This window comes from Anolis carolinensis, chromosome 1 (assembly GCF_035594765.1).
Source record: "Anolis carolinensis isolate JA03-04 chromosome 1, rAnoCar3.1.pri, whole genome shotgun sequence".
NCBI classification, from domain to species: Eukaryota; Metazoa; Chordata; class Lepidosauria; order Squamata; family Dactyloidae; genus Anolis; species Anolis carolinensis.
The window spans coordinates 74,408,276-74,419,908 of NC_085841.1; the positions used below are offsets into that span (position 1 = coordinate 74,408,276).

The 11,633-nt window shown below is 38.1% G+C and overlaps 1 protein-coding gene across 3 annotated transcripts in view; it reads left to right on the forward strand.

Annotated features, from left to right (window-relative positions):
• Window positions 1-11,245, forward strand: part of ipcef1 (interaction protein for cytohesin exchange factors 1) — a 52,403-nt gene extending 41,158 nt beyond the window's left edge. For all 3 annotated transcript variants that reach the window (XM_008123706.3, XM_008123707.3, XM_008123713.3), the window contains 3 exons: window positions 2,536-2,920; window positions 9,913-10,103; window positions 10,355-11,245. In XM_008123706.3, coding sequence (XP_008121913.2) covers window positions 2,536-2,920; window positions 9,913-10,103; window positions 10,355-10,558 — 780 coding nt within the window. In that variant the 3' untranslated portion in view covers window positions 10,559-11,245. The remainder of the gene's footprint in view (window positions 1-2,535; window positions 2,921-9,912; window positions 10,104-10,354) is intronic.
• Window positions 11,246-11,633: the final 388 nt, after the last annotated feature.

An 11,633-nucleotide genomic window follows, 5' to 3' on the forward strand; every position in this document is an offset into this window, starting at 1 on the left:
GTGTGTGTGTGTATAAACATATGGGCAAACTTTTTGACCATGCTCAACAGTATTTCAGTGCAAGACACTAGAGGCCATCCAGTCCAACTCCCTTCTGTCATGCAGGAAAAGTGCACCTTTTGTAGTAGTAGTAGTAGGAAGAGGAAGAGGAAGAAGAAGAGAAACCCCAGGGGCCATCCAGTCCAATCCCCTTCTGCCATGCAGAAAAAAACACAATAAAAGCACCCTCTGAGCTGTGGGAGGGAAATAGTGTTTTGAAAGCAAAGAAGGTGAGGGAGAAAGGATCTGGGTGGTGAGGAAGGTGAGAAAAAAAAGGCTTTTGGCAGCAAGGGAGATGTGAAAGAGGGAAGAGCAGGAAAGAGGAAGGAAAGCTTGGAAGGGAGGAGGGAGGAGAAAGAGGGAACCACAGAGCCCCTCAATATGCTTTGTGGAGCCCACTTTGAGAACAGCATCTATAAAGGATAGGAAGAATCACTAGATTTTAGAGGAATTTTGAGGTTGTGCAAATATCAGGGTTAAGGTGGTGCATTGGTATTTCCAGGCCACTGTGGAAGGCCACATATCCAACACCTACCCAAAAGATCCTCTAGTATCAGGTCATGGCTCCAATTATCCTGTTCTCAGGTAAGGCAATTGAAGGCAAGAGTGTTGACTTGAAAAGACTTTGAATGTCATGCTGTATGCACCTAGAGTTGATGCTTAATGTATCATGCTTAGTCACACTGGCCAGAGGCTCCCTCTTGTAATATCATTGTTACATAGCCTCATCAGACCCTTTGTAACATCATAAGGAGTAATTCACAGGTATCCGGCTCTGAAATATCAGGGTCTGGGATTGTTCCAACTGAGCAATCCTTCTCTAGTTTATTCTAAAATTGTTTTGGTCCCAAAACCCCCTCCCAATATTCTATAAAGATATTGCAGGCTTTCCCCCCCAGTTTTTAAAAGTCCCCTAGGACTAATTTAATTAATCTCCAGGCAAGAATGTCAAAAATGGCAGATTTAATTAAAATTCTGATGTGAGATTTCTATTCCGTTTTGGATTTCATGTGGCTGTACTTTCTGAGTGCTGCAAAAATAATTCAAGTTATTTCTGCTGTTGCTTTGTTTCTGGAATAGATAACAAAGAAAGAAAAGGGCCCTGTGGTCTACCTTTTTGGTCTTTCTTGTAGAAGTAGGTCTTGGGTAGGTAGTTTCATAGCAATGATTTAAGAAGATTGCATAGTATTGATGTGCAGAGGAAACTTTCCCTTATGTGTCATTATTTCTTGTGCAGTTGTTTAAAGGTGGACGAAACCTGGCAGAGGACATTATGACCACTACAAATGGCAAATCAGGGATCCTTGAGATATTTTAACAAGCTTAACTCTTGGGATTCAGTTCTAAATGTAGAATCTACTGTATGCAATACACTGCTATTCAAACTGTTGACTACCAGTCTGTGGTGGGTTTCTGGGAAAGGAAGAAACAATTCTAGATGACAGACAGAAATATGGTACTGGATCTTGGCACACTATAGGAAAAATATAAGTCACCCACATCAGAAAGTTTGAGAAATGCTGGTCTAATGGATCGTGGTAATCATAGCAAGAGGAGATAACATCTCAACAGTAGGGTAGTGATGCCTACCTTTGTGGTTCACCTACCTTGGGATGTAATCCCTCTTCTTGAAAGCACATGCCTCACTCTTTACCCCAACTTTCTTCAGGATGAGTTTTGTCCTTAGACTGGAAAAGGTTTCCCACCCCTGACCTAAATGGTTCTAATACTGGATCCATTTTACAGAACTCAGTATAGAGGGTAAATAAGAGTAAGGCAGGGCTTGGGAATTTTTGGAGTTCTAGAAATTTCAGTAAATGCTTATTGTTGACCATATTGGGTGAGGCTGATGAGAATTGTAGGTCCCTCTACCAAACATCTGAAGGGCTTTATGTTGTTCATTCCGACTACACAAAGTGATGTTAGATACCAAATCCAAAAAGAGAAAAGGAGGTAGATTTGGAATGAAGACCATGCACTGGAGAAGTGAGAAACACTAATTGGTACATAAAAGCCATCCTTTTATTTTGTATTCAGCTTGGAATAATTTTTATCTTTCATTGTAAGAGTAAGACATATTGATCTCTCCTTCTGTTACCAAATCCTTGGGTACCCTCAATTGCTTTAAACAGCTGCCATGTCTAGAAGCTCAGAAGTAGTAATTCTTGGAATTACTGCTTTGAAAATAATGTGTTGCCTTGGAAGCCACTAACATCTTTCTTTCTGCTTTGCCTTTCTTTTCTGTCTCTTGGTAGAAGGTACTAAGAGGTTTGAATTTCATCATGACTGGACTAAGCCATCTTTGGTTGGATGAAATCAAAGCAAAGTTCACATAGCTTGCTAATCCCCTTGACTATACCATATAAGAACCTTTTGTTATTTGATACTGTTTGGTTTATGTTTTAATAAACTATTTACTTTAAAAAAATTTTTTTTCTGATTCTATGCACCATTAGCTTATGATTTAATACCCCCTTCTCATTTTCTGGAAAACAGGACCAGCAAGACCCCTCCTTGACATCATGCGTATCAAATGAAGCATTGTGTTCTTTGTCCTCTCCGGAGAGCATTGTGATTAAATCCCAAAATTCTTCATCTTCTTCATTGTCCAAAGCACTACTGCCAGAGAGGCAATCATGGCTTGACTTTGTTAATAGTTCTTCTGTGGGAGAAGAATTAGGCAACCTACCTTCAGCTACTTCTGGTGACTCTGATGATACAGATCTCCTGGCAATAAACTATCATGAGACAATAGGAAGTGGCACTGCCAAACCTGAGGGCAGCTTTCGGATTTCTTCAGATACAGGTACATCTTCATTAGATGGCCTCAAGGATAACCTGGCTGTTCCTGTGGAAATGCGATTAAAAACTCTGTCTAAAGGTGAGTCAAGCAAAAGGATATTTTTGGTCATACACTAATCTGCCAGCCTATGGTAGCTGCTCTGCCATCTTTCCTTTGTATTTTCACTTAAATATTGCATCTGTCTGGTCAGGGGAATAATATATTATTTGCAGCGAAGCACAAACAATCTCCTTCTCTCTTTGTTTCTCAATCTCTCTTTCTGTATGTTTATCTAAAAATACATACACACAATTGAAATAATCACCAACTTGGAAGAATAGCATTTCTTTTTGGATTGGGGGTGAGACTTTCCTTATTGGTAGATTGCCTTTTTAATGGGAGGACCCTTCCCCCACTTTTGATAGCTACCACTAGTAAGGTTAAATCTTTTATTACAGTATAGTCTGCCCAACTGCTTCAGGAATTGTTAAGATTTCCTGATGAAAACAACTCTTTTAGATTGAGGAAAAAAGTAAAATAGATGGTATTTTGAAAGCATGCTTCCAAATCCATCAGACACAGAATTAAGCAAAACCTGCTGAAATATTTCAGGAACACACAGAGTAGCTAAGCAACCATGCAGTCCTGCACATTGGAAAGGTTTTCATGAGAAATTCCTTTTTAAGACAATGCAGTCAAATGTCAAAATATAAACAGAAGTTTTTTTGGGTGGGAGAAATGAAAGACAAGGGGCACCACAATGATGCATAGATTTTTTTAAAAAAATATAGAATTAATTTACTTTCAACCAACTTGATTAGAATATTTGGTTTCAGAATATTTGCAGACAGCTTTGCAGAAAAGATGGTCTGAGAAAATGCAATTTTGGGATTTTTATTACAATGGGTCTTCCATTTTTGCTGAGATCATGAATGTAAGACAACTGCAAAAGTGGGAAAAAACACTTATCTCAGAGAATATCTCTTTAGGAATCTCTAGGTCTTCCATGGCAATGCTATGATCAATTTCCACAGAGAAATGGACCATAGAGTCACCCTGGAAGACCTAAAAAGAACATATTAATCAAATCCACAAATAATCAAATCCACAAAAGTTAACCCTGCAAATGTAGGAGGCCAACTCTAACTTTTTCCAAGAAATAGGAAATCCTTAGGATAAAATCACTTATATTTAAGGAAATCTGTGACCTTTGCAAGCTGATCTAAGGAGAGATTGATTACTTTGTCCAACAGTGAAATAAGCTCAAAAACCAAGGTCACTTCAAAGTACATAACTATCAGATGTTTTAGGAACTCTGTATTTCGCTTCTCCAGTTTTTCTTTGTCTGAGAATGAATTTACAATTTGGTGAGGGTGGTCTTTTGCTGGAATTGACAAAAAAACCCCTAATATTTGGGGGGAATTGACTCATCTATCTCTCCTGATTTACAGCCTGCCAAGAGTAATCTTTTTCTTTAATTTTTCTTTGATAGCAGGGGAGAACTTCATGTAGGGAATTGTTTGAAGGTGAAGTGATAAACAAGAACTTGAGCACATGACTACTATAGCGCTTCCAATTTGAGGGCCACATAGCTATAAGCAGCAAGCACCCACTTTCATTTAATTCCATTGGCAGTTGTTGAGGTAATGAGATGAATTATAGCAGATGGCAAATAAAAAGGAAGTGTATGTGTGTGTGTATGTGTGAGTAGCTGTTGAAAACAAACACTGCTGCAACAGAATGAAACTCCCTTTATATTATTATACTTTATCTCTTCTGGAGCAGTAATAACATCCTTCTTCCTGAAGTATTTATGGATCTACTGACAATTTTTCTGATCCTGTTGTATTTGCTGTATATGAAGGAAGATCTTTAGTGAGGAAGGAAAGTACAATAGAATTTATCAGTCTAATTTTATTAAATCAGGAGAGCACAGCAGCCCTCCCCTCCAAATATATTCCCAAAGACACTCCAGGTTGTGTGAAATATGATGCCAGCTTGGAGTATCCTTGGGAAACTCTTGTGTTTAGCAAATAGATTTACCAAGAATAATTTGTTCTTGTCACTGGAGGAAAGTCCAGGGCACTAAATATGGGACATAAAGAGGAGACAGCAAGAGCTGATCAAGAGGATATAACCACGACCTCAAATCTGACAGTCTCTCCCTCTGTCTTAATATGGAGCTGACAACTGAATGCAAAGAAACAATTGCCCCTGTACCTTTCATAGTGGTGCAAAACTGGTAATTAGGGCCAGAGAAATTATTGGACTCTACACACACACACACACACACACACACACACACACACACACACATTAAGTAACTTGTTCTATTGTCATGTGACTGAACCCAGGGCTGCTTTGTTAACTCACATGATGACAAACCAGTAAATAGCATGGAGCTCTTGTAAATGCTCAGTTTTCTTTTTTCAGGGAAATTGGGGTGCTGTAGGGATTGGAATTCTGCCCTATTCCCAGGTATGCCGAAACCAGTTTCAGCATGGTTGGGCCTTAGGGCTGCTGTCCTACCTCCAAAAAAGCTCAGGAAAACCCCTTTCTGGCCAAAATATGGCCTCAAACCAGCTTTTTTCATGCTGGTTCTGAGGTCCCCTCCAGACGGTCATGTAACCCAGAATATCAAGGCAGAAAATCCCACAATATCTACTTTGAACTGGGTTATCTGAGTTCACACTGCCATATATTCCAGTTCAAAGCAGATAATGTGGCATTTTATTCACCTGTATGGAAGGGGCCTGAGCCAAATTCTGTGACTTCATAGAACTGTCGTGAGCTGCTGGTATCTACTGGGGTTTGGTTCTAGGATTGCCATGGATTACAAAATCCTTGGGTGCTCAAGGCCCAGTTTATACAATAGTGTAATAAAATGACATCCCTTATAAACATGGAAAAATCAAAGTTTGTTTTTTGGAATTTTGGGGGCAATATTTGAATTCATGAATGCAGAATCTGTGAATTCATAGAACTGACTTTATATGATATTTAGCAAAGGGGCTAAGGAGGCCACTAACACCCCATCAATCACAAATGGAAGTGTATCACTTAAAAAGAAGGCATGCATTTGCTTAAAATGTTGGACAGACTTGGGTTTCAGTAGAGGCTTTCAAGCCCTTCATCATTTCCCCTTGACTTCATTCTATCTGAGGGAAGGGGTGCAGAGGGCAGGGTTGATGAAGGGGATTATATGGCAATAGATTGATTGTCATGGATAGTACTTTTTATTTTTTGGTTTGTGAGAATTGCTGTCTACTGATACTGTTCGGCCTCTTTATTGCTCTGTGATAAGCAAGATGGTGTTAGCCACTTCCTTTCTTTAACCAATGTTTGTCGGCAGATGTTCAGATATGATAAAGCTTCTTGTGTGCAATGAATATAGATTTTTTCCTGATGCAGGCAAACTTATCATGAGTGGACAACTGCAGGACCACTTCACTTATTATTCAGTAATGAACCTGAATTTGCCACTAAGTATAATATAAATAGAAGGACCCATGTGCTGTTAGCTGAATAATATTTATATCCTACTTTTCTGATATAAACACACAATTCAGAGCATTCAGTGTCAACATTAGAAAGTGATTAGAGGCAAGAAAATGCAAAATATATAATTAGAAATGGATGGATAATATGAATACAGCATGATACAGAATTCCACAAAAATAACTTCTTCATGTAGCAAAGCATAGTCTAGGATGAGATCTGCTTCTCCTGGCAAGGAAATAAATTCATACATTTTGGCACAGCTGTCAAGAATGCCTTAGATCTTCTCCTGATCCCATATGTAACAACAAGATGCCAATCTTGTGTGTAAATTCATATACTTTCTCAATCCTTTATTCTTATAAGAACATATGTCAAGAAGGGAAGGGCATGGCTTTGTGTAGAGTGCATGTTCTGCATGCAGAAAGCCTCAGCATCTTGAAATATCTCGAGGAAATAATCCTGGCAGAAGTCCTAGAAAGACACTGCCAGTCAGTATCAAAAATACCAAGCTGAATCATCTAATAACTTAAGACAGTTCTTATTGTCTCTTTTAATCAACTATATGCAGCTAATTGTTTTTTTAATTGTTTTCTATAATTGAAAGATTATAATGAGGCAGTGACTTGGACAGGACAGAGCATTATCAGTCCTAGGAATTCTTTCCCTCATGTAGTCTTTTTTCTACAGCATCATGTTGATGTAGTTGGCTGTATTTAGCTCTCCTTTAAATACAGTGTCTCTATATTTTTAGAATATGGTAAATACATACATTCAGAAATATTTGAGTACAAATATTGGTAGCCCACCAAAAAGCACAAAATAAAGGAACAAGAAATGGGATGAGAGTATATTTGGGATGAGAAGACGATCATCAAGTTTGCAGATGACACCAAACTGGGAGGGATAGCCAACACTCCAGAAGAAAGGAGCAGAATTCAAAACGATCTTGACAGACAAGAGAGATGGGCTGAAACTAACAAAATGAAGTTCAACAGGGACAAATGCAAGATACTTCACTTCGGCAGAAAAAATGGAATGCAAAGATACAGAATGGGGGATACCTGGCTAGGCAGCAGTACATGTGAAAAAGATCTTGGAGTCCTTGTGGACAAGTTAAACATGAGCCAGCAATGTGATGCAGTTGCTAAGAAAGCCAATGGGATTTTGGTCTGCATCAATAGGGGTATAGTGTCTAGATCCAGGGAAGTCATGCTACCCCTCTATTCTGCCATGGTCAGACCACACCTGGAATACTGTGTCCAATTCTGGGCACTGCAGTTGAAGAGAGATGTTAACAAGCTGGAAAACGTCCAGAGGAGGGCAACTAAAATGATCAAAGGTCTGGAAAACAAGCCCTATGAGGAGCGGCTTAAAGAACTGGGCATGTTTAGCCTGCAGAAGAGAAGGCTAAGAGGAGACATGATAGCCATGTACAAATATGTGAGGGGAAGTCATAGGGAGGAGGGAGCAAGCTTGTTTTCTGCTGCCCTGCAGACTAGGACACGGAACAATGGCTTCAAACTACAGGAAAGGAGATTCCACCTGAACATCAGGAAGAATTTCTTCACTGTGAGAGCTGTTCGGCAGTGGAACTCTCTGCCCCGGACTGTGGTGGAGGCTCCTTCTTTGGAGGCTTTTAAATAGAGGCTGGATGGCCATCTGTCGGGGGTGCTTTGAACGAGATTTCCTGCTTCTTGGCAGGGGGTTGGACTGGATGGCCCATGAGGTCTCTTCCAACTCTACTATTCTATGATTCTATTATTCTATGATTCTATATATGTCTGGTACAGAAAGAACAAACATATAACCTACTATCCCTTCTGAGTGATCAAATAAACAGCTACTTGGTACAAATATAGTGTCAAGTTTACTATTAATCTATTGTTTACATAGGTAATTCTGGTGGCAAATGCTCCTTTTGTACAGAAGAAGTGCCAGCGGGTATCAGGTTCTGACATGGAATGTTCCATCATGAATACATACATCCACATGGTGAACTGTGCAAAACTATTGTTAGTTCTTCTAAGATGTTAGTTATTTGTTATATTTGTGCAAACAAATTTCTATTAAGAAACATACAGGAAAGGGGAAGAAAAAAATGTAAGAATCAAAACCAATAATTTTTAAGATTCTATAACATTTGGAAGCCTCCTAAAGTCAATTTAATTTTCAGTATAAGCATTAAGTAACTTTGGAAAAGCCAAAGAGGTCATTGCTAGTGTTTAAATTAAGACCCAGGCTGCTGAGAGCTGCATCAGCCAACCATTTAAAAGTCAGTCTAATAATAAATAAATAAATATATTGAATCTGCAAAGAGGACTAAAGTAAATAAGTAATAATAAAAATCTGTGCTAAGTTGAAGTCCGATGGTTAATTGTATGTCATAGAGACACACTGTTGGATAGACATCCAAGGGGATTGTTCTTGTGGCTTTTTTGGGGGACTTTTTAAAATCCCCCAAATCAGTAGATGTGTGAATCAAGAGGATAGTTCTTGTAGATTATTTTTTTAAAAAATGTTTGTAAATAATTCAAAAATTCCCCAAATAGTGGATGAGTAAAACATTCTAAAACTGGGTGGACTAACAGTGGAAAATGTGTGGCATATCTATACAAAGTTTCATCACAATAGCTCTAAAAATGAAGGAGAAAATAGCCCCTGAAGTCTCCCCACTTGCTCAACTACTTAACAAAAAGTTACAACATTTTTAAGTCCATACATTTGGAAGCACCCTCAAAAATGGTTCTCCCTTTTCCCCAATTTTGTAATGAGTATTGAATCATTTTTTTCATTGATCGCGCAGGCCTACTGCTTATGTCTGTTTTGACTAGGGATGTATCAGAATTTCATTTCTATTGTAATTTAAACAAAAATCACCCTTGGAGGCACAATTTTTCATATGTTGAGGAGGAAGTAATTTGGTGTAAAAATGAATGTTAGAGAAACTGAGATTGACATATTACTCTACCACATAGATGATTTAATTTTCTAAGCTCTTGAAAGTCCACCTTTGAATCACCCAATTTACCCAGAGCACAATGAAAATTGTTAATTCTTGGCTTTTTTCTTTAATTAAGTTGGAACATAAAATATTGGGCTTTTATGCTGGCAACAGTTGTTCCTATTGAATTTGGTCCAATTTAATTCTTTTCTGAAGAATTTATTGAAATAATTTTCTTCATACACATATCTGCAGTGTTCTACCAGTTGTAAATGACATTGAAAGAAACAGTTGCGGCAAGACCACAAATGATTCTATGAGCTGCCTATTCAACATATCCCATCATTGAGAGAGTATTGTAAATATTTTCAGGCACCAGGAATGTCAAGGACCCTTTAGTTGCGGCACAATTTAGCTGTGCTAGGTTATTTCGTTAGGAGGTTGTATCATCAGACGTAGTTACAATGATGATATAGTTACACCTGATGATGTAGGATTTAATGGAAAGGTTTTTCCCATTATCCCCCTCTCAATATAATCTTCATTGGAATATCAGAAGCAGTACTAGAGCATTCTGTCATTATGTTTTATGCAAAAAAACCCCCAGAGATACCAAGACATTACAGATTCCATCTCTTCTGTCCTACAGATCGTGCAAAATGCTCTGAAGATGAGATGGAGAAACTTTACAAGTCCTTAGAGCAAGCAAGTTTATCTCCAATTGGGGATCGCCGGCCTTCTACTAAAAAAGAGCTGAGAAAATCCTTTATCAAAAGGAGCAAAAACCCCTCAGTGAATGAGAAGCTCCACAAAATTCGAGCGCTGAACAGTACGTTAAAGGTAAAGATTGCAACCAAAATTCTGACAAAGGGATTCTGGATTCAAATAGCCTTAAGCTAAATTGACATTGAGATGTTTAGTAGCCATTAAAAAGCGTTTTCATCAACCGAAATCATGATTGCATTGAAGACAGATTTAATTTGTAATAAATGGAGGGAAAACAAGAATGGGCAATGATATAGATATAACAGACCTCGAGTGGTCACCATTCCCAGTGTCCATTTCTGTTCATTTCTTTTCTTTTCTTCTAGTGCAAAGAACATGACTTAGCAATGATAAACCAGTTGTTGGAGGACACCAAGCTAACTGCAAGGAGGTTCAGAGAGTGGAAGAACACAAACACCATGTTGGTTCAGGATATATATCAGCAGCAGGATGTGCTAAACACGTCTCAAGAAAATGTTGTGGAATCAGGGGTGGCAGTGCAGCCATCTTTCATGGAAAGTACAATCTGAAAGGAGTTGGATTCACTGCCTGCAACAGTTCTTTTCACTTATTAATAGTTTAAGCTGCTATCACTTCAAGTTTTTGTTTTTCAGGGAGATCATTGCATTATGGAGAACTCACCCATTCTGCAGAGCACTATTATCTTCCTTAATGTTCTATTACAACAGAAAGTTGACATCTAGATGATCACATTATTATGTAGTCTTGATGAATGTCTGAAAAGAACATTGATGTGGTGGACTGGGTTTTTGTTTTTTCGGAACTCGCAGATCTTCATGAAAATAATGCTTAAGCAAATGCAGTATCTGGACATTTTGATGTATATGTACATATTGTAAATAAAAAGTTATGCAGTATTTCAAATGTTCTTGAAAGAAGCAACATATGTTCAGAAGATGCTACTAGGCTAAAGCTCAAACAACATGCACCATTTCCCCATTGCTTCTTTGTTGATAAAAAACAGTTTTAAGAACAGGAGAATAAGTCAAAGGAAAATAACTGTACTTTATGAAGTCTTTTCACAATTAGTTCAATAGAAATGTTTTGCTGTAATAATGTATCCATATTTATTAATGTCACACATATAAATGTGTGTGACATTGAGTCCTCTCAGGTGAGAAAGGTGGGGTAAAAATGTTGTAAATAAATAAATAAATAAATAAATAAATACCTCCTTGCATCATGAGGGAAAAGTTGCATTTGGACTGGTTTTTATGATCAAATAAATTCAGTATTGTGCAAATAATTTTCTCCCAGTTTTCTGGAGCACCATGGTTAGTCCAAGATACACTTTTACCAAACCTCAGAAGACAATATCCCTAGAGTTAGGCCCAAATCCTGTTTCGTCTGTTTCTTTCATGATTTTATACAGTTCCGTCCATTTGATGGCATGGAATGGTACAACCCCTTCTGTCACGACCCAGGCAGCAGAGCACCAATAACCATACACAGAAGCCAGAATCTATCTAATATCTTTATTAAGGAAATATATAAAGTTAATAAAAGCAAGCGTATGAATTAGTCCAGGAGTAGACCTTTCAGGAAAGGTCAAAATTAGTCCAAGGAAACAATGTCCAATATGAA